Source organism: Phyllostomus hastatus, unplaced genomic scaffold (genome assembly GCF_019186645.2).
Source record: "Phyllostomus hastatus isolate PE091 unplaced genomic scaffold, TTU_PhHast_1.1 phas_scaffold_200, whole genome shotgun sequence".
Classification (NCBI taxonomy): Eukaryota; Metazoa; Chordata; class Mammalia; order Chiroptera; family Phyllostomidae; genus Phyllostomus; species Phyllostomus hastatus.
The window spans coordinates 12,002,293-12,025,314 of record NW_025334016.1 but is presented as its reverse complement, the minus strand read 5'-3'; the positions used below and the strand labels follow the sequence as shown (position 1 = coordinate 12,025,314).

Genomic DNA, 23,022 nt, shown 5'->3' with positions numbered 1-23,022 from the left:
GGCTTAGTTGGGGAATTGTCTCTGACTTGCAGAAAGGATATTCATGGTTATGGCAGATAGAGTTTGCAGTGTCAGGGCTGGGGTCTCCAGGCATGTCTCCACCCCTTGCCCAGTCTATTGATCGACAGGTTGCATCAGCTCTGGTCTTGACTTCGGGCCTAGGAGGGAAGGAGGGCGGGTAGGGGGCATTATGAGAGGTGGAGCAGTCTGCGGACAGGTGTCCCAGCAAGGTGGGAGGCCTGGCAACATGGTGAGGGTGGAGGGAATGTGTGTGTGGGGGGTAGTGTGCCGACCTGGAAGACCTGGGAAGGAAAGAGGCAACAAAAAGAGAGAGTCTAGTGTCTGGGAGAAGAGGCAATTGCAGCTCCAAATGGCCATCACATCTGCTGTGGGGCTGGTCTCTCTATTTCTGTCTCTCCTTTCTATTTATCTCTTCATGTCTCTCTGAGTAACTGTTGGTGTCTTTATCCTTCTGATGCCCTTTTCTCTCTTCCATCTCTTCCTCTCAGCCTCTCACTCATCTTTGATTCTTTCCATTTATCTCTCTGTCATCCCTCTGTTCCTGTTCCCCTCACCTCATCTGTTTGTGTTTCTCTACCTGTCTTTATATGAACCCCTACCCCTTCATCCAGCTCTTCCACTTCGTAGGCCCCCTGCTCCATCTCTGACCCCTGCCCCATTTCTCTGCCCACAGAATGGAACTGCAAGGTCCAAAGATGGAGGGAGCCCTACCTACGGGTGCTGTGGGGTGAGTCAGAGCCCAAGGGGTTGAGGTCAGGGGATCAGGACTACCCTCTCATCAGCCCCAATTTCTCTGCCCTCTCCAGCTACACGCAGGAACGCCAGGGCTTTCTGCCCAGCCATTGTCCTGCTCCTGGGAGGGAGCCAACCCAGTTCATGGATGTGAGTGCACAGGATCTGTCCCAGCTGCACCTTGTCTAGCTCATCTCCTTCCCTACCCTTCCCTCTTCCTGGCTACTACTTCTCCCCAGCTGTTCCTCATCTCTAGCTACTCCCCTCCCCAGTTGTTTTCCTTTTTGCTCTACCCTCTTCTCTTCCTCTCTACTTATAGATGCTCCCCTCCAAAATGTCTCCTAGATTTTCCCTTCCTGGCTCTCCCTCTCCCAGTTTCTTCCCATCTTCAACTCCTTTTCTTTGCTAATTTCTTGGTTTCTCCTCTGGTCCTTCTTGGGCTTCTTCCTGCCCCAGCCTTTCCAAGGCCCCAGAATTGGTCTCCATACCTGGTCTCCCACCCCATAAGTGCATGGGCCTTGTTCCTTACCCAGAGAAGACACAGTGTTCAACTTCAGCAATGCCACCATGGGCAGCGGCTTCCTGGGGCTGGCCTATGCCATGGCCCACATAGGGGTCCTCTTCTTGTGAGTCCTGGGTGGCCTGGGGGGCAGGGGTATTTGGGGGCAGGCAGGAGGTCTGGGGGGTCAAGTTCGAATTGTGACATCTGCCTCAGAACCCTGTTACTGTGCATTGCTCTTCTGTCTTCATACTCCATCTCCTGCTGTCCTGTGTTGGTGTTGTGAGTCCCAGAGCTCAACTCAGACTCCAGACTCACTCCCCTGATCTGAGACCCCAGATTCCAACCTAAACTCCAGACTCTGGACATACCCTCACTCCAGATTCTGGACCTAGGACCCCAGACCCGACACTTAAATCCTTGTGGTCTAGACCTGAGACTGCACCCTGGATCTCAGACCTATTTTGGGCTCCCAGACCCTCAATTCCCAGTCCCCAACCCTCACCCATTATTCTGGTCATAAATTCTGTTGTTCAGACCCTCTCCACCTCCAGACCACTACATTTGAGCTCTAACCCCCACCACTTAGTCTCTAGCCACCCCCAACTATGGAAGCTAGCTGTACAACCCCGAGACCCAGTTCTCAGAGCCCAGCTTCCAAGTTCCCAGTGCTTCAGATCTTAGACTTCACTCCCACCATGGTCTCAGACTATGTATATGTGACTTGCTCCCAAGACCCCCACTACCCACCTCCAGTCCACCTCTAACCTTCTCCCTGGCCACAGTTCCTGGCCACGGATCCCACCTCACAGATTCTACCCCCAAGCAAAATCCTAACTGCTTAACCCTCACCCTTAGCCCCCATCAATCAGACCTAATTACAAGTCCCAACTCCCCAGTCCCCAGACCCTCTGACCCTGACCTCAATCCTAGTCTGGCTTCCTGGACCCACAACCTGTTCCTTCCTGTCCCCTGCCTCTCTACAAGTGTCTGATCCTAGGAGCAGCTGGGACAGAAAGCACTGGGGCCTATGGGGAAGGTAGTGGTGACTATAGTTGTCTGTCTGCCCAATGTTGGGGGTGGGGACTCTGGGAGGTGAGGGTCACCTTGGGGGAAGGGAGTGGGATGAGGTGGGCTTCCCTGGCTGGGCTGGGGAAAATGGGGTAGGGAGACAAGGGGAATCCTTTTGCTTGCACTTCCCTCCTCCCGCACCGGCCATGTGGCTGGTTCACACCCCTTGGCTCTAGTTCACAGGCCATTGACTACCTGTCAGGTCTGGCTGCTGTCTTCAACTCTGTCTCTCAAATGTTCTATTTTGAGACTGTTGGGCAGTCCAGTTTGGTCAGGCTGTGATTCCTGTGTGACTGTTGCTCTGACTATAGGAGTCCAGTAGACCATGTGTGTTGATTTCTGTGACTGTTATTCTGGCTGATTCCATCTGGTGGCTGATATGTCCAGTGTGCTCTGATGCTGAGCATGTGACTACTCTCCAGTAGCTCTAAACTCTGTCTGTGGGTTTGCCTTTGTGACTGTTGTACTGTCAGGTTCTCTGATCAGCTATATGAGAGCCAACTACAACTGTGCCTGTATACTATGATTCTAACCATGTGTGTTTGACATTTGTTTACTTTTTCTGTCTGGAAGATTCTGTTTGATTCTGGGTCTATCAGGCTGGCTGAATCTGTCTCACTATAAGTGTGTGGTCACTGTCTCCAATGGGGTGTGTGTGTGTGTGCGTGCTGTGTACTGTCATGCTAGCTATGTATATGTGATTTGTTCAAACTGTATGTGCCAGTAGACTCCCATCTATGTGATGATAGAAATTTAGTGACCATTGTTCTGGCAAATTCTCTCTGGCTGTGTGTGTGATCGTCAACTATGATTGTACATGTCCTCTGTATTGTTCCAACCATGTATGTTGGATTATTGTTCTGATTATGCATCTACATGACTATTTTTGATTCTGGATCCATGTGCTGGCTGAATTTGTTCAGAAATTTGTATGTGATGGTTGACTCTGTGTGTCTTGTTGGATTTGTGGTTTGATTCTGAAACCATCCAAGCAGGTGACAGTCTATGTGCCCAGCAGTGTCTAATTATAATTAGCTCCCACTCTATATATGGCCAATGATGCTTTGTTGATTTATTCCTGTGTAACTGTATGTGTGAGACAGAAAGAGAGTGTGTGAATGCCTGGAACATAGTAGGCACTCAATAAAATTCTTTTGAACAAATGAGCAGTTGTTCAGCTGAATCTGTATTAAATAGCTTGCCTGCGTACCTCCCTCCAATATCTGTATAGATCTCACTCTTTCTTTCAGCTTGGTTTCAATATTGTGGCCAGCTGGCTGATTCACATGGTCTCTACTTCTGTCTTTGGCCATGTGGCCAAATGGGCCCAGGTGTTCAACAAACCTTGAGCTGTTTAAACAACCACACATGTGCATTTCTGACTTTTTGTCTGACTCCCCATCATTGCCTGCCTGCCAGATCATCAGACTGTTGTTCTACCTGTCAGACACCAGGGTCATGGCTCACTCTGTGCCTGGCACCTTGTATTGGATTATTTGAGTCTGACTGACTTGGGGTATTGTTTTTCCATCAGGTTGTACATCCATTTGTGAGTCTGACATCACAGTTTTGTCTAGCTCTGCATGTGTTCTCAAATGTATTCCTCTGACAGTATCTGACTTATAGTCTGATAATCAGTTGGCTACTTCTGTAACTCTTGTTGTGCCATCACTGTAACCACACCTTGTTCTTGACGAGAAACTTCCTCCTCATCATCATTGTCAGAGTGTTAATCATCCTGCCACTGGCCCTCATGAGATACTTGGGTAAGAAGTTTCCTGAGTTGATCATTGGATAGTGGGGTTAGAGAATGGGAGACAGATTGAGAGAATACCCGTTTTCAACTGCTGTTCCACAGCAGGGGAGAGCTTGTTTGATGTGGGTTTTTTAAAAAAGATTTTATTTATTCATCCTTAGAGAGGGGGGAAGAGGGAGAAAGAGGAGAGAAACATCAATGTGTGGCTGCCTCCTGGGCATCTTCCACTGGGGACCTGTCCTGCAACCCAAGCATGTGCCCTGACCAGGAATTGAACTGGTGATGCCTTGATTTTCAGGCTGGCACTCAGTCCACTGAGCTATACCAGCCAGGGTTGATGTGGGTTTTAACAGATAACTAGGAGTTTGCTATGGAGGGGAGGCTGGTCCAGGTAGAAGTAAAAACTTATGCAAAGGTGTGGCATAATTAGGGTAAGGGGTCTTGAAGGCCAGACTGGGGGTTTAACATTTGCTGTAGGGGGGCCCCCTGGATTTTTTAATATCTGTGTTATTGACCCTTGCAGGCTACCTGGGATATACCAGTGGTCTTTCCCTGACCTGTATGCTGTTTTTCCTCATTTTGGTGAGTCTGAGAGAGAAGGACTGGAAAAAGTAGAGAAAGTTTGGGACATTGGGACACAGTCTTCCCTGTGACCTCACTTCCCCACCCTCCCTCCATCCCTCAGGTCATTTATAAGAAGTTCCAGCTTGGCTGTGTTGTGGGTCATAATGAGACAGCAGTGGACAGTAAGAGCACCCTGAGCCTTCCCATCCAGGAGCTCAACAGAAGCTGTGAGGTCCAGTGGTTCACAATGGACTCACTAGGTGGGTGGACAGGCTGATAGGGCTTGTACCACACTCAGGCCCTCTGGTCCTGTCACACAGTGTGCTTTTCTCTGAGTTGGAGACAAGTATTGGGTATGGGGGGCTTCCAAGTTTCTTCTCTTTTTTTTAAGCATATTTTATTGATTATGCTATTACACTTGTCCCAATTTTTTCTCCCCTTTATACCCCCTCTGCTCTGCATCCCCCACCCTCCAGCATTCCCCTCCCCCTTATTTCATGTCCATGGGTTGTACATATAGGTTCTTTGGCTTCTCTATTTCCTATACCATTCTTAACTCCCCCCTGCCTATATTGTACCTACTAATTATGCTTCTTATTCCCTGTACTTTCCCTCCCCATCCTCCTCCTCCCCCCTGAAACCTTCCATGTGATCTCCATTTCTCTGGTTTTGGTCCTATTCTTGTTGATTGCTTAGTTTTTATTTTTGTTTTTTAGAATCAGTTGTTGATAGTTGTGAGTTTGTTGTTATTTTACTGCTTGTAGTTTTTGATCTTCTTCTATTTCTTAGATAAGCCCCTTCAACATTTCATATAATAAGGGCTTGGTGATGATGCATCCCTTAAATTTGTCCTTATCTGGGAAGCACTTTATCTGCCCTTTCATTCTAAGTGAAAGCTGTGCTGGATAGATTAATCTTGGATGTAGGTCCTTGCCTTTCGTGACTTTGAATTCTTCTTTCCAGACCCTTCTGCCTGCAAGGTTTCTTTTGAGAAATCAGCTGCTACTCTTAGGGGCACTCCTTTGAAAGTAACTCTCTCCTTTCGTCTTGCTGCTTTTAAGATTCTCTCCTTATCTTTAATATTGGGTAACTTAATGATGATGTGCCTTGATGTGTTCCTCCTTGGGTACAATTTCTTTGGGACTCTCTGGGTTTCCTGGAAGTCTATTTCCTTTGCCAGACTGGGGAAGTTTTCCTTCATTATTTGTTCAAATAATTTTTCCATTTCTTGTTTCCTCTTCTCCTTCTGGCACCCCTATGATTCAGATGTTGGCGTGCTTAAGGTTGTCCCAGAGGTTCCTAAACCTCTCCTCATTTTTTTGAATTCTTGTTTCTTCATTCTCTTCCAGGTGGATGTTTATTTCTTCCTTTTGTTCAAGATCATTGATTTGAGTTTCCTTCCCTTCACTGTTGGTTCCCTGTATATTTTTCTTTATTTCACTTTGGGTAGCCTTCATTTCTTCCTTCATTTTGCGGCTGAGCTCAATTTTGTGAGCATCCTGCTTACCAGTGATTTGAACTCTGCATCAGATGGGTTGTCTCTCTCCCTGTAACTTAGGTCTTTTTCTGGAGTTTTGATCTGTTCTTTCACTTGGGCCATATTTCTTTGTCTTGGTGCACCTGTTAAGTTGTAAGGGGGTGGAGCCTTAGTTTTTGCCAGGGTGGGGCAACCCTCTTTGCTGCTTTGCTGTGCTGTCTGTGGGAGAGGGGTCAAAAAGGGAACAATACCACTCACTCCCTCTGTTTTATCCCATTTCCAAAAAACTGTTCTGTGAGACTGGGAGTTTCTTCTGCCTTTGCAGCCCCCATAGTATTTTACAGCTAGATGTTTGAGTACTTAGTTTCCCCTTGAGCCAGCCCCTACTTGCCTATAACGTCCATGGCCTTGCCTGGGTCCTCTCCGCTCGTCCTGCTGCCCTTCTCCACCCCTCCTACCAGTGTGGATGAATGTTTCTTTAACTCCTTCATTGTCAGAGTTCCATGCAGTTTGCTATTCTGGCAGTAGTGGTGGTTTATTGTTTTTAAATTGGTTGTTATCCTTCTTTTGGTTGTGTGAGGAAGTGAAGCATTTCTATCTATGCCTCCATCTTGGCTAGAACTCATGTTCTCTTTTATGATGCTAAAACCTCCCTTTGGCTGATTTTATTTTATTTTATTTTTTATTGCCCTTTTGGCTGATGTCAGAATGTTCACAAATAACCTAGTTCTCTCTTCTCATCAGACAACTGCACAATCTCATTCCTGTGGTCAGACTTTGTCATTTGATGAGCCAGTTCATGCTTAGCCATACACTTTTTTCTCTCTGCCATGGCACCTGTTTAGCTGCTCTGTGTCCCTGGGTCCTGGCATGAGGGTGTTGATAATGTGAAGAGCCCTAGTTCAGCTGAGATGGACAAGTAGCATGAGTAAGAAATAAATGGTGGTTGTCTGTCATTTCAGCATAACTCAGTTGGCTCTGAGCCCATATCCCTCCTCACCAGGAGAATGAAGCCTGATGTGAAATAATAGAAAATACATATTTTGGCCTCTTCTGTTGCTGGCACAGAGCACCTAAAACCCTTGTAACTTCCTACATGGAAAGAACACTAGGAGCATCTTTTGTTCTAATGAGGCAACTCTGGGTGGCTCATGAATGGCTCCTGGGTGGGTGCTGTTCACCAGAAAGACCAAAGCATGATTACGAGCTTAGAACTTTCAGCTTCCCCCTCCATTTTCTGGAGAAGGAACAGGAGCTGGATATGGAGTTAATGATGGATCATGCCTACATGATGAAACCTTGATGAAATCTTAATAGTATAGGGCTCAGGGAACTTCCAGATTGGCGAACACATCCATGTGCTGGGAGAGTGACAGAATTCCATGGGACAGAAGCTCCTGTGCTTGGGACCTTTCCAGACTTCATCCTACATATCTCTTCATCTGGCTGTTCATCTGTATCCTTTATCACATTCTTTATTATATAATGCTCAGTAAACATAAGTGTTTTCCTGAATTCTTTGAGCTATTCTAGCAAATGATCGAAATTGAGGAGGGGTCATGGGAAACTTGGGTTTATAGCCAGTTGGTCAGAAGTACAGGTGACAACCTGGGACTTGCAATTGACATTTAGGGTGGGAGAAGCAGTGTTGTGGAACTGGGCCCTTAACCAGTGGGCTCTGAGGTAACTCTGGTGTCAGGATTGAACTGAATTTTAAGACACCCAGTTGGTGTTGTAGAGAAGAGATTGGTATGAGAAAAACCCAAACATCTGCTCTCAGAAGTGTTATGAGTGTGGTAGTAGTGTGAGAGTAAAGGAGAAACACAGGAGTGTTTTTCCCAGACAACTGGGATACCTCCCCATACACCCCACCCCTGGTCAGGCCTGGACCAGGAGATCAAGATGTCTCCAGCTCACCATTTCCCAGGATACTGTGGCCTAGAGAGAAATCATGAGGCCTTCTTGGCCCTTCTCCATAGGACTGAGAGCAGGGGGTCACCTGATGGACACACACTGGGACTGAAGGGCTTTCCAAGCTGCAGGTTGTAACTCATGAACAGGTTAATGGAATGTTTTATGGAACCTGAGCAGAATTTCATGTTTTTAATGAATTAGAATGGGATAATCTAGCACATTACAGAGCAGAATAGAAAATATAAAAGTATATCATATGTACAAAGGGTCAGCATGGTTTCATGAAGCATTTGTTTTAAAATCATTGCAAAAATGTCATTTATTGTGAGTCTTGGTGAATAATACTAAAAAGTTTCCTCCTGTGATGCACGTTCTGTTCTTTCTCACATGTTGCTGCATTTCCCAATTGTCTGCTAGGAAGTGGGATTAGCTATAGAACCAGTGTAAAAAATTATTGAAAAACAAATGAAATAGACAAGAAGGTTTCAGCAGTCATTTTGGACCCTCATCAGAAGAGCACATGCACCCACAATGGGGTCCCAGGCTTGGATGAGGGGAGAAAGCTAATTGGGGATATGTTTGGGGCCACGTGCAGGCTTATTTCTGGAGTTAGGCAAAACTGTACTAGCCCTTCATGTCAAAGTTTGGATCTGTCACATGGAGGAAGGGGAGGAGGAAAGCTCTATCTACCCACAGAACCTAAAGGAAAAATGTTCCCTGTTGTGACTACAAAGTATTTTCAAGTTGCCCTTAAGCATCTGTCTCCCTTGCTGGACATCCAGTTGGTGGGAACCACCTTCCCAATGAGAAAGAAAAGTGAAATTTTTCAGGATCTCTTTTGGGTATTCTATTCTGTATTTGCATGGAGAATAATGTACTACACAATGTCTATTAGCAGAGTATTAAATCTGAGGAATGTGGAACTATATTGGGGTAAAAGAGAATTTGTTTCTGCTGAGGCACAGGTAGAGCAGCATCCTCATTGACCTGGGTAGCACTCTGCTCTCACTGCTCTGCCATGTGGGGTGTGCTCCTAGTTCTGGGGGACCTTGGCCCCAAGTAAGGTGACCCTTCACACCATCCTGACACTTTCTCCCTTTGGTGGCTATTAGAGCCCACACTGGGCCCTGGAACTTCTATGCCCGCCTGCCCTTCTACACACCCTGTGCATCTGTGTCTTCCCCTGCCTCCACCAACACTGGGACCCTGCCTCTCCCTCTCTGGAAGCTTCCGCTCTGGAGCTTTTTCATCTTGGAAAACTGACCCCACATCTCCTACCCTGATATCTGAGGCAGAATACAGAGCAATTCTGTCTCTTCCCACACACTCCACAATGGACTATTCCAGCTCCTGACTGTGATGATCTGACAGAGTAAAAGGTAAGGTGTCCAACCAACTGCAGAAACCTGTCTCCAGATGGTGGTGTACAGAGTCTGTCTAGTAAAAACTGGAAATATCCTTCAGTAGAATGTCAAGTTCACATGGGCAGAGACATTTCTCTGTCTTGTTCTCTGATGTCTCTTCAGAACCAGGGACAGCGCTCAGTACAAGCCCATTAGGTGTTAGCTGAATGAATGAAACCTTTGACACAGCAATTACACTTCTAAGTATGTGTACAAATGAACCAGTTACACATGTACATAGGCTGATGTGCACAAGAACGAGAGGGCAAACAACTGGGAAAAACTTGTGTTTATTAACTGGCAGTGACTGATGCTGGGAAAAGAAATAATGGGGGTTTGAAACACAGAGCAGCTACCAAACAGGAAACAGACTAAAAGGGACATGGCCAGGACACTCCTTTAGTGGAGAAGAGCATGTGGGAGATGTTTATAGTTGCACCCCGTGTGTGTGTATACAAGTGCAGAAGATAACACCCAGAATCCAACCCCCAGAATTGCCTTATCAGTCAGGTCTGGGGAGGGGAGGGTACGGATCTTTTGTGCATAGATAACTGACAATGCTTGTTTCATGAGGTAAGTGCATGAATATATAGACAGAAACAAGCATTAGGTATATGTGTTACTCATTAATGAAACTCTAACATCTAACAATATTTGGCACATAGCAAGAAACATGCTTAACTTTATTGTGAACATTTTCTTTTCACTTGTATACTTGAAGACCAGGAGTTCACAGCTTTGCTTATGTTCACGAAAGGCCGCTATGTTCTGTTTTCTATCATGCACACTTGTCACAACCCTGAATTGGAGGCAAGAAGAGAGAAGGGAAATAAGTGGCAGTGAGCTCCCATTGTCTGATCCATCAATACCTAACTCCTCATCCTGACAGGCAGGACCCCAAGCACTCCAATTCTGCCCTACCTCATGATGTGCACTCATGTACCACTGCTATTCAGAGTGAATCTTCTGCTCCTGCCACAGAGACTCTCCCTTGGTCTGATTTCCTAAGCTAGAGGACACTGTGGCCTATAATTTGGGAGCTGAGCATGGGTTAGGAGCCCAGGGCATCAGAGGTGGGAAAGATCCCTGGATATACAAAACAATGAATAGAAAGAACATGGGAAGCCTTATTTTGTCTCAGTGCTGCACTCCAAGGGTTTTGGCAAAGGAACAATTTTAGGGGAAGGAATGACAGATGGCATACCAGTCCCATAAGAACAGTTTTGCACAGGTGGGACCTGGTATGAAAGCTCACTTACACAGTCATCTTCCTCGGGGTCACTGATCTCTTCATACACAACAGGGTCCCTTCTTTCTCTCAGCCTGTGGAGCCATACATTAGTCTTCCCTTTCCCCAATCCTGTGATAAAGATGTGTTGGTTAATAAAGTTTTCAGATAAGAAGATGTCTCCTCCTTCACAAGGGTCCATGAGCCTTCTTCCACTTGGTCTGTTGCCCACATCCTCTAGCTCAGAGCAACTGAGATGTTAGACTCACACAAGTATACAACAAATGCCTCCCACTATCAGGTTTAGATTCCCAAACTCTTTAGTTACAAGAACATTCATTCAGACTTTTCAGTATACATTGTTTAGGGCATATTGTGTGTCAGGCATTGAGCTGAGGGCTGTGGATACAACTCTGAGTAAGATGTTTCCAGGTTATCATAGATGGAATTACTTGAGCACCATTCATATCTTGAGTCATAGCTTTCATTCAATGTCTTCAAACGATTAATTTTGATTCTTCATTTCCATTTTATAAAATAAGAATCTGGAGCTCAGAGAATATGGATGACCAGCCCACAGCAACACTGATTTTATGCCAATGAAAATTCAATCTGTGACTTTGGAAGTCCTGTTCTCAGCTCTCAGCTGCAGCTGCACAAGCTTGAGTCTAACTTGGACCTGGGCCCGTTCAGGATCCAGCCCTGATGGCAGTGCATCCAGAGAAATTGTTCCTCCAAATTCCCTCCCGGCCCCCGCTTACCTGGCATCTGCTTTCTGGGCTCACCAGAGGCACTCACTTTTCCCAGGGGGTAGGGCTGTTTCTGAGCTGGCTCTGAGTCTGGTGTTACTGGCAGTGGGCTTCAAGTCATTTCCTTCCCTTGTTTCTTTCATGAGCACCACCCATTTCATAGGAAGGTCACATGTAAACAGTGTCAAAGCCATTTCTCTGGTGCTTTAAAACTTACAAAGTGTCTTCATGTGCAGTGCCTTAATGAATATTCTCCACTTCTTGGGGAAATTATATGACCAGTACTTCAACTGTGAGGAACCAGGGCAGTTAGAAGGAAAAGGAATGGCCTAAATGACTAGAACACTTGACTTCATGCTATTTCCAGACCAGCACTGTCACAAACACAGGAAGGCAGAGGAGACTGGTACTTCTTGTGAGAGTGAGTGTCTCAATGGAAGGATCAGCAGCACGTGGGAGTAAACCCCTGTGGAGACAATCTGAACTTCATAAACATAAGAAAATGACTATGAGCTTGGAAATGGGTCAGCGATTTGGATTAGACTACTGTCACTGCCCCTGTGGTTTCAGGGAAATTATTTAGCATCTCTGCAACACCACATCTTCATTATTTCAGTTATTATGTGCTATTATTTTTATTAATGTCCACCAAATTATTTGGATATAATAGTAACTCTTGTCATAAAAGTTTTCTTATGGATTATGTAAATTAATTCATCTGAATTGCTTAAAATAATATCCAGTATCACTATGAAGACAAAAGAAGTACAAGCTATCACAATATTCTCCCACTCTTATCATATTCACATACATGCAGGGAGAAAGGCTCTGTGGTCCTTCAGATTTGAAAGATACCTTCATGTGTTTTCTTGGTTGGACTTTGGAAGTCTCCTGAGGGTGTTCATTGAAATGAGTGTGATTAAGCAGAGTTCTTTGGTGGATAAAGTTCCCAAAGTCCATGGAGATTCCTGAAGTACCATGGAATTCTGAAGCAGATGGTATGAATCCACTCACCGTCAAGGGGTTATTTTGAGCTTGGCTTCTGAATCATCTTTAATAATTATTTATTGATGGTATAAATTCATAACTTTGTTCATGATGGTTTCTGATACAAGGTAAACCCCATTACTGCCTCATCCCGTTCCATGACATTTGTTACTCTTTTTCTCCAAGAACTCAATAGGTTGGGAATTTGAACTGTATCCACTTAAAGATGTGTGGCAATTAGAAATCACTTACACTTAAAATAGACAAATTTTATAGAATGCCTATTATACCCCAATGAAGTTGTTAAGTGTGTGATGAAGTAGGGATGATTTAGCCCATTGGTTCTGGGAGGTTTCCAGTATAAAGACACCCATCAAATGTTAAAAAATTTTCACTGGATTTTCAGTCCCCTGACATTGATTTTTGGAGCTTGTGGAATTGGAGACAGTATGAACATTCTGACCCTCTTGTGACTGTACTGTCAGAGCAGAAGAGCAAGTGAACACATCCGTCCTCTTTATAGTGAGTAAACACACTGTTACCATGCACAGAGTTTTTGTGAATCTGTCACTTCTTTCACTCCATGTGGCCTGCTCCCTGACAAATAGGAGAGCTCAGTGTGTGTGGCATTGTTCTCTCAAACCCTCTCCCAAAGTCAATATATAGAATTGGGTTCAGTTAAGAGTGAGAAGATCATTCTGTTTGATAAAGTTCAGGAAAATAAGTGAATGTCATTACAAAATACCTTAATCACTTTGTCTCTTTCAATGCTTATCTAAACCTATGTATTTGGTATTCTAAAATTGACTCTGGATGTTTCTGGAAGATTTACACTTTAATCAAATTTTTTTTTAATTATTGGGTGGTTCATGAGGTTATTCAGCAGGAACAGTAACTCCTTTAAATGAAATATTTCAAACTCCAGAAAAATACAGAGGATAATATTAGAAATGTGTGCACATCTGTGGCTGAGCCCAGTCAGATCTTAACATTATTGCACAACTGCTTTAGATTGCTCTGAGCTCCTTTATTCAAAATAGATCAAAACATTCTGAACAAGTCACAGCTGATACCACCTGTGCAGCCCTCACCGATCCCTGTCGGCCCTCCTTATTCACTCCTTGACACTTGAATTTGTCGAATTTTATTCTCATTCAGTTTTGTATACATTTATTGTTAATTTATTATCTACAAAACATTATTGCTATTTTGTATGTTTTAGGATTTTATATGAATGGCCTCTGATTGTACATAATCTTCTGCATCTTACTTTCTTCACTCAGCAGTGATCCTTTCAGGAAAAAACCTCCTGAGAATCTTTCCTGAGCAGCTGAACCCTAAAACAGTCAGGCTTTAGGAGACACTCTCCAGGCCCTTCCTGTCACTCACCCTGATTCCTGGGGTTCTGATCTTCATTAGAATCATGCTCAGGAGATTTTGTGGTCTGATTCTTAGGACGCATAAAATCTGGGAGGTGGGCCCTGAGACCTGGGAGAAGCAAAACATTTGTTCCTTAAGAGACAGCCTGAGAGGAGCATGGGTGCTGGGGGTGCAGCAGGGACAGTAAAGGTTATGGGGGGATTCAAACGGGGGCCAGTGGTAGTGAAGCGTGGGGAACACAGGTCTGAGCAGCTCCGTGGCAACTCCTGGCCCTGAGCCCTGTTCAGAATACAACAGAGCAGAAGGTTCTGGAGCTGCCCTGGGATTTCTCCCCACAGAAAAGGAAAGAAGGGGACACTGGCTGTAGCCTAAGAGAAAGCCATGGCATGCAGAGGGAAAGAGGGATGGTCTTGTGTTCCTAGGTCTATTTGGACCTAGAACTTCCTGTTACCTAGCTGAGTCATGGTGTCATAGTTTCTCTTCATGTACACATGGGTGATTTTCTCTGAGTTTCCCAGCTTTGCCCACTGTTCCTCGGAGAAGTATTTGCAAATATCCACGAAGGCCTAAGAAAGAAAAATAAATCTTGGCGGTGTCTCGGGTAAAAATATCTGACATTTAGCCTGGCCTCTTCCTCCACTGCTGGACCTGTGTGTTGGACCTGTTACCTGCAGCTAATAATTCTTCCTGGTTGATGTCACCACTAACTGAGAGAACAAGGGTAACAGTCCTTAGCCTCTCCCCTGGCATGCTGCAGGTGCTTCATGTGGGTGGTGGGCTCTGCTCTCATCGTCCAGAATGGACTGTCAGTTACCAAATGCAGTGCAAGGTTACAGGCCTCATCTCCAGGGATGCTGGGAAAGTTCTGAGTGAGGGTGGGAAGCTCCTAAGGCTCTGGATAACCACCCTGACACCCTCTTCTCTATCCTCACTGCCTTTGGCCTAATGTCCTCAGAAATCTAGCCACTGTATGGTATCCCCAGGCTACCACTCTTCCCCCTCTGGATCACCTTACCTTGCATTTCTCTTCTGATTTGACTTTACCCTCCATGGTTTTTTTTGCAGAGGAGCTTCCTGTGTTCATGGCTGTGGGAATCATCTGACCTTGAAGGGACACAGCCTGAGTCTCACCAGTCACAAGGCCAAAGGTCCTGTGGGTGAGAAAGCACTGAGGGAAAACCATACTCAGACTGTCACCAGGAACAAGGTTTTACTTTTCTCCACCCTTGGCTCATTTGTCCGTGAGAAAGGCCATGGGGGAATCCAGGTTATGACAGGGGCCATAGGTCTGTGGGAGAAGGAAGGATGGGGGACAGGCTTTCTGTGGGCATGACCAAAGGAGCCTTGAGTCTTTAAGGAAGTCTGGCTACTGTTGTTAGTAGTTTTCCTGGAGTTTGGCTTATCCTGAAGGAAAAATCAAAAGGCCCTTGTTGGGGAAGCAGTGAAGTGAGGGTGCTGTGTTACTGAGAGGGTGTTTTGTGTTAACAAGGCCAGGGAAGGTAAGTCTCAGAGATCATATGGTTTGGATATTGAAGTAGAGGGATGTGGGGTTTTTCTCTACTGAAAAGAAATAAGGACCACTAATATGAGTGGATTTGGAGACTAATTCTAGGTTATCTGGAAATTATTACTGTAAAGAGAGCTGTAATTTCTGAGATGACAGAACTAGGCATCAACCTGGCTGAGATGTAGGGAATTTTAATGCAGAAATGAGGGCATTGAGAGTCTCTCAAATGGAGGATATTTTTGGGTTTCTGAGGCCAAGAAGTTTGTTGCTTTAACCCAAGTGCTTATCAATAGACCAATGGATAAAACATGGCATGTAAACATATATTCACTCAATATCAGATCATTTAGATGCATAAAGAAAATCTTGGTGGACTTTAAAGACAAGATCGAGAGCAATACACTCATGGTAGGGGGATTTAACACCACACTGTCACCAATGGATAGATCTTTCACATAAAAAACATCAACAAGGAAACAGTGACCTTAAATGACACACTACATCAAATAGATTTAATTGATATTTAGAGAACATTTCATTCCAAGGCAGCAGAATACATTCTTCTCAAGTGCACATGGATCATTCTCAAAGACAGACTACATGGTAGGACACAAAATAAGTCTTAACAAATTCAAGAAAATTTAAATCACATCAAGCATTTTCTCAGATTACAAGGGCCTGAAAATAGAAATCAACCTCAGTAAAAAACTCAAAACCATTCAAATGCATGGAGGCTGAATAACATGTTATTAAACAGTGAATGGGCTATCAGTGAGATCAAGGAAATCAAAAAGCACCTGGAAACATGAAAATGAACACACAATAACCCAAAACTTATGGGACACAGCAAAGGCAGCCCTAAGAGGGAAGTTCATAGCAATACAGGCCTACCTAAAGAAGATAGAAAACAAAACTAAAATAAAGAATCTAACCCTATACCTAAAAACTAGAAAAACAACAAAGCCCAGGGTAAGTGGAAGGAAGGAAATAAGATCAGAGCCAAAATAAATAAGAGACTAAAAAAAATTTAAAAGACCAGTGATCCTAAGAGCTGGTTCTTTGAAAATATAAATGAAACTGAAGAATCTTTAACCAGACTCATACAGAAAAAAAGAGGACCCAAATTAATAAAATCAAGAATGAAAGAGAAGTAATAGCTGATACCAGAGAAATGCAAAGGATTATAAGAAAATACTATGAACAACTTTATGCTAAGAAAGTGGACAACCTGGGCAAAATGGATAAATTTCTAGAAGCATACAATCTTCCAAAACTGAATCAGGAAGAAGAAGAGAACCTGCATAGACTGAATAGACATTTTAACAACTAATGAAATGAAAGCAGTAATAAAAAAAAAACTCCCAACAAATAAAAGTTCTGGACCAGATGTCTTCACAGCAGAATTTTACCAATCATTCAAGAAAGAACTAACACCTATCCTTCTCAAACTATTCCAAATATTCAAGAAGAGGGAAGACTTCCAAGCTCTTTTTATGAGGCCAGTATTATCCTAATCCCAAAACTAGGTAAAGACACAAAAAAGAAAGAAAAGTACAGGCCAATATCCCTGATGAACATAGATGCTAAAATCCTCAACAAAATAGCAAACTGAATCCAGCAATACATTAAAAAGATCATACACCATGATCAAGTGGGATTTGTTCCAAGGATGCAAGATTGGTACAATATTCACCAATCAATAAATGTGATATATCACATAAACAAAATGAAAGATAAGAATCACAGTCACATGATCAAATGCAGAAAAAGCATTTGATAAAATTCAATACCTGTTTATGATAAAAACTTGACAGAGTGGGAATAGATGGATCATACCTCAGCATAATAAAGGCAGTATTTGGCAGTAAAGGCACCTGGCTGGTGTAGCTCAGTGGTTGAGTGCTGGCCTGCAAATCAAACAGTCACTGGTTTGATTCCTAGTCTAGGGGACATGCCTGGGTTGCAGGCCAGGTCCCCAGTAGGGGCATGCGAGAGGCAACCACACATTGATGTTTCTGTTCCTCACTTGCTTCCTACCTTCCCCTCACTCTAAAAATAACATCTTTTTAAAATATAAGGGCCACATATAAAAAACCTACTGCCAACATCATACTCATGGGGCAAAACTAAAAGCATTTCCCTTAAGATCAAGAACAAGACAGGGATGTTTGCCTTCCTACTCTTATTAAACATAGTACTGCAAGTTGTAGCTACACCAATCAGACAAGAAGAAATAAAAGGCATACAAATTAGAAAGAAGCAAAACTGTCATTACTCACAGACAACATGATATTGTACATAGAAAACCCTACAGGGTTCACCAAAAAACTATTAGACCTAATAAATTTGACAAAGTAGCAGGATACAAAATCAATACTCAGAAATTAATAGCATTTTTATATACCAATAATGAACTATTAGAAAGGGAAACTAAGAAAACAATCTTGTTTACTATTGTGACAACAACAAAAAAATAAGGTACCTAGGAATAAATTTAACCAAGGAGGTAAAAGACCTGTACTTGGAGAACTATAGAACACTGAAGAAAAAAACTGAGGAAAATACAAATAAGTTGAAGCATATACTGTGTTTATGGATTGGAAGAATTAACATAAATAAAATATCTATTCTACCCAAATCAACCTGTAGACTCAACACAATTCCTATTAAAATATCAATGGGGAGTTCCAGCCAAGATAGAGGCATATGTAGAAATGCTTCACTTTCTTGCACAACCAAAGGATAACGACCAATCTAAAAAACAATAGTCAGAAGTGCCAAAAAAATCAAACTGCAAGGAACTCCAACAACCAAGGAGTTAAAGAAACATTCACCCAGACTGACAGCACCACAATGTGGAAAAGAGGGTTGCATCACCCTGGCAAATACCTAAGGCTCGGCCCCCTTACTACATAACAAGTGTGCCAAGACAAAGAAATATGACCCAAATGAAAGAATAGATCAAAACTCCAGAAAAAGAGCTAAGGGACAGGGAGAGAGACAACCTATCTGATGCAGAGTTCAAATCACTGGTAATCAGGTTGCTCACAAAATTGACTGAGTTTGGTTGTGAAATGAAGGCTACCCAAAGTGAAATAAAGAAAAATATACAGGGAACCAACAGTGAAGGGAAGGAAACTGGGACTCAAATCAATAATCTGGAACAAAAGGAAGAAATAAACATCCACCTGGAAGAGAATGAAGAAACAAGAATTCAAAGAAATGAGGAGAGGTTTAGGAACCTCTGGGACAACCTTAAGCACGCCAACATCTGAATCATAGGGGTGCCAGAAGGAGAAGAGGAAACAAGAAATGGAAAAATTATTTGAACAAATAATGAAGGAAAACTTCCCCAGTCTGGCAAAGGAAATAGACTTCCAGGAAACCCAGAGAGTCCCAAAGAAATTGTACCCAAGGAGGAACACATCAAGGCACATCATCATTAAGTTACCCAATATTAAAGATAAGGAGAGAATCTTAAAAGCAGCAAGACGAAAGGAGAGAGTTACTTTCAAAGGAGTGCCCCTAAGAGTAGCAGCTGATTTCTCAAAAGAAACCTTGCAGGCAGAAGGGTCTGGAAAGAAGAATTCAAAGTCACGAAAGGCAAGGACCTACATCCAAGATTAATCTATCCAGCACAGCTTTCACTTAGAATGGAAGGGCAGATAAAGTGCTTCCCAGTTAAGGTCAAGTTTAAGGGGTTCATCATCACCAAGCCCTTATTTTATGAAATGTTAAAGGGACTCATAAAGGGGCTAAGGAAAAGAAGATAAAAAACATGTATAGTAAAATGACAGCAAGCTCACAATTACTAACAACCACACCTAAAACAAAAACTAAGCAAATAACTAAAACAGGAATAGAACCACAGAAATGGAGACCACATGGAGAGTTAGCAACAGGAGAGTGGGAAGAGGAAAGAGGGGTAAAAGGTACAGAGAATAAGTAGCATAGATGGTGAGTAGAAAATAGGGGGAGGGCAAGAATAGTATGGGAAATGTAGAAGCTAAAGAAATTATGACACATGGACATGAACTAAAGGGGGGGAATGTGGGTGGGAGGGGTTATGCAGGGTAGAGGCAAATGAAGGGGGGTATGGGACAACTGTAATACCATAATCAATAAAATATGTTAAAAAAAACCTTGCAGGCAAGAAGGGGCTGGAAGTAAGTATTCTAAGTCATGAGAGGCCAGGACCTACATCCAAGATTACTCTATCTAGCAAAGCTATCATTTAGAATGGAAAGGCAGATAAAGTGCTTCTCAGATAAGGTCAAGTTAAAGGAGTTCATCATCACCAAGCCCTTATTATATGAAATGTTAAAGGGACTTATCTAAGAAAAGAAGATAAAAAATATGAACAGTAAAATGACAAGAAACTCACAACTATCAACAACTGAACCTAAAAAAACAAAAATAAAAACAGCAATCAACAAGAATAGGACCAAAACCAGAGAAATGGAGATCACATGGAAGGTTTCAGTGGGGAGGGGGAGGTTGGGGAGGGAAGGTACAGGGAATAAGAAGCATAATTAGTAGGTACAATATAGGCAGGGGGAGGTTAAGAATGGTATAGGAAACAGAATTTAAAGAATTTATATGTACAACCCATGGACATGAACTAAGAGGGGGAATGTTGGAGGGTTGGGGTTGAAGGACATAGAGGAGAGAAAAAACTGGGAAAACTGTAATAGCATAATCAATAAAATATACTTAAAAATACCAATGTCATATTTCACAGATCTAGAACAAATACTCCTAAGATTTATATGGAACCAAAAAAGACCCTGAAGAGCCTTAGCAGAGCCTCTTGAGAAAGAGGAACAAAGTTGGAGGGATCACAATACCTGATATCAAACTAGACTACAAGGCCACTGTAATCAAAACAGTCTGGTACTGGCATAAGAACAAACATAGATCAGTGGAACAGAATAGAGAGCTCAGAAATAAAGCCACACCTTTATGATCAATTAATACTTAAAGGAGGCAAGAGCATACAATGTAGTAAAGCCACTCTTTTCAATAAATCATGATGGAAGAACTGGACTAGAACTTGCAAAAAAATGAAACTGGAGTACAAACTTACACCATAGAGCAGAATAAATTCAAATGGATATAAGATTTAAATATAAATCACAATACCATAAAAATTCTAGAGGAAAAACATAGGCAGTAAAATTTTGGATTTCTTTTGTAGCAATATTTTACCAATATATCTTCTAAGGCAAGGGAAACAAAAGAAAAAGTAAACAAATAGGACTTTATCAAACTAAAAAGGTTCTGCATAGCTAAAGAAACCATCAAAATGAAAAGGGATTCCATTGTATGGGAGAACATATTTGCCAATGATACATTGGACAAGGGTTTAATATATAAAATATATAAAGAACCCATGCAACTCAACGCCAGAAAGACAAACAATCCAATTTAAAAATGGGCAGTGGATCTGAACAGACACTTCCCCAAGGAGGACATACAGAGGGCCCAGAGACATGAAAAAATGCTCAGCATCCCTAGCCATCAGAGAGATGCAAATTAAAACCACAATGAGTTGTCACCTCACACATCCCAAAATGGCAACAGCCCTGGCTGGTGTGGCTCAGTGGATTGAGTACTGGCCTGTGAACAAAAGGGTCACTGGTTCAGTTCCCATTTGGGCCACATGCTTGGGTTGTGGGCTGGGTTCCCCAGTGCAGGGCATATGAGAGGCAACCACACTCTGATGGTTCGCTTCCCAGTCGTCACGTTGCAGGCCAGATTCCCACTGGGAGACATGCAGGAGACAACCACCATTGACATTTCTCTCCCTCCCTTTTTCCCTTCTCTTCTCTCTAAAACTAAATAAATAAAATCTTTTAAAAATTTAATAAATCAACAGACAACAAGTGCTGGTAAGGATGTGTAGAAAAGGGAACCCTAGTGCACTGTTGGCAGGAATGCAGGCTGGTGCAACCACTATGGAAAACACTATGGAATTTCCTCAGAAAACTAAAAATGGAACTGCCCTTTGACCCAGCAATTTCACTTTTTGGAATATGCCCTAAGAAATCTGAAACACCAATAAGAAAGAATATATGGACCCCCGTGTTCAAAGCAATGTTATTTACAACTGCCAAGATGTGGAAGCAGCCTAGGTACCCATCAGCAGATGAGTGGACAAAAAAGCGGTGGTACATTTACACAATGGAATACTATGCAGCAGTAAAAAAGGAGTTATTTTGCAACACCATAGATGGAACTGGAGAATAGTATGCTAAGTGAAACAGGCCAGTCAGTGAAAGACAAATACCATATGATCTAACAAGTGTAAGCTAATGAACAAAATAAATTAATGAGCAAAATAGGATCAGAGACATAGAGACGTGGAATAGGCTGACAGCTGTAAGGGGATGAGCAAAGCAGGGACTAGATGAAGGAAGGTGAAGGGATTAGTCAAAGAACATTTTGCATGACCCATGGACATGGACAATGGTGTGGGGATTGATGGTGGGAATGTGGGTGCTGTAAAGGGAGTAAAGGGAGAAAATTGGGGCAACTGTAATAGTATAAAAATAAAATATTTAAAAGACAAAAATGTAGCAGCACCTAGATGCAATGGAATATTACTTGGCCATAAAAAGAGGGAAATCTTTACCATTTGAGACAGCATGGATGGACCTAGAGTGTATTATGCTCAGTAAAATAAGTCAGTCAAAGAAATACAAACACCATATTATCTCACTGATTTGTGGAATCTAAAGAATATAAATGAACAAAGAAAATAGAAACAGACTCAGAGAACAAACTGATGGTTGCTATAGGGGAAGGTAAAAAAGGTTAATGGATTAAAAACAAACGTAGTTACTAAATAGTCATGAAGATGTAAAATACAGCATAGGGAATATAGTCAGTAATATTGTATTAACTGTATGGTGTCAGGTAGGTACTGGAAATAGTGGGGGGAACACTTTGTAAAGTATATGACTGTCTAACCACTATGCTGTACGCCTGAAACTAATGCAAAATCATATTGAATGTAAATCGTAATAGACAAGATTGTAAAATAAAAAACAAAAACAAACAAAAGAAAATGATTGTTGCTTTATTTTAGAGGCTGTAACAAAGAAGTCCTTTAGGTTGAGGCTATTATTTCTGCCTGAGGAAATCTAGGGGCATTAGGCTAATTTTGGGATTTCTCAGGCTGAGGGGGTTTGGCTTCCCTGAGTGAGAGTAATTAGGGGGTCTCATAGACGACAGTTTTAGTTTTTATCTCTGCCCTAAAGGGATTTCCCCAAAAGACTTTAAATCATCCATTTTGCAGATTAATTTGCAGATTATTGGGAGGTACAGCAAAGACCCAACTACTCTACATTCTGCAGAGATTCCCCACTTTTCTACATGATATCCCTCCCCGCTTAATGTGTTTAGGCCTGACCCTCAGAGAGAACCTACCTCGGAAGAAGTGAAGCAGTTGTGAAGGGTTGATTCATGCCGAGATGAACATGTGGCACTCGATCAATCAATCAGCCAATCGACTAACCTTAGCAGTTAGTGAACTTAATTTGGATATCGGAGGTCAGGATAATAGAGTGGGAAATGGAGGTGAGAGGGGTCTATCGGTCCAGCTTCTCAAGCCTAGAATGTCGTTTTAAAATGGGTGGAGACAATAATTTTCCCGCTTGCAAGCAAAGGTTGCATTCTCATTGCAATTGGCTACTCCAAGTTCCGTAGTTTTGTCACTACGCATGCTCAGAT

General features: G+C 42.8%; 1 protein-coding gene across 1 annotated transcript; it reads right to left on the bottom strand.

Moving 5' to 3' along the window:
* Positions 1-134: 134 nt before the first annotated feature.
* On the bottom strand, positions 135-22,757 carry LOC123832710 (putative protein SSX6). Its single transcript, XM_045860441.1, has 9 exons — positions 22,720-22,757; positions 14,797-14,932; positions 14,233-14,347; positions 13,787-13,889; positions 11,427-11,524; positions 10,697-10,902; positions 1,283-1,395; positions 621-684; positions 135-158 (listed from the first exon to the last, which is right to left on the bottom strand). The coding sequence occupies exons 1-9, from the start codon at positions 22,755-22,757 to the stop codon at positions 135-137; spliced, it is 897 nt and encodes a 298-aa protein (XP_045716397.1).
* Between the last annotated feature and the right edge of the window lie 265 nt (positions 22,758-23,022).

What these genes read in the sequence shown, in the direction of transcription:
- LOC123832710 (XM_045860441.1), bottom strand. Translation starts at nt 22,757, where the DNA reads ATGAATCAACCCTTCACAACTGCTTCACTTCTTCCGAG. An exon ending in GCCCAGAAAGCAGATGCCAG is followed by an intron (nt 10,903 to 11,426) that starts GTAAGCGGGGGC and finishes GCTCTGAGCTAG; the next exon opens with AGGATGTGGGCAACAGACCA. An exon ending in TGGAAGAGCTGGATGAAGGG is followed by an intron (nt 159 to 620) that starts GTAGGGGTTCAT and finishes CTTCCCTCCTAG; the next exon opens with GCCCGAAGTCAAGACCAGAG.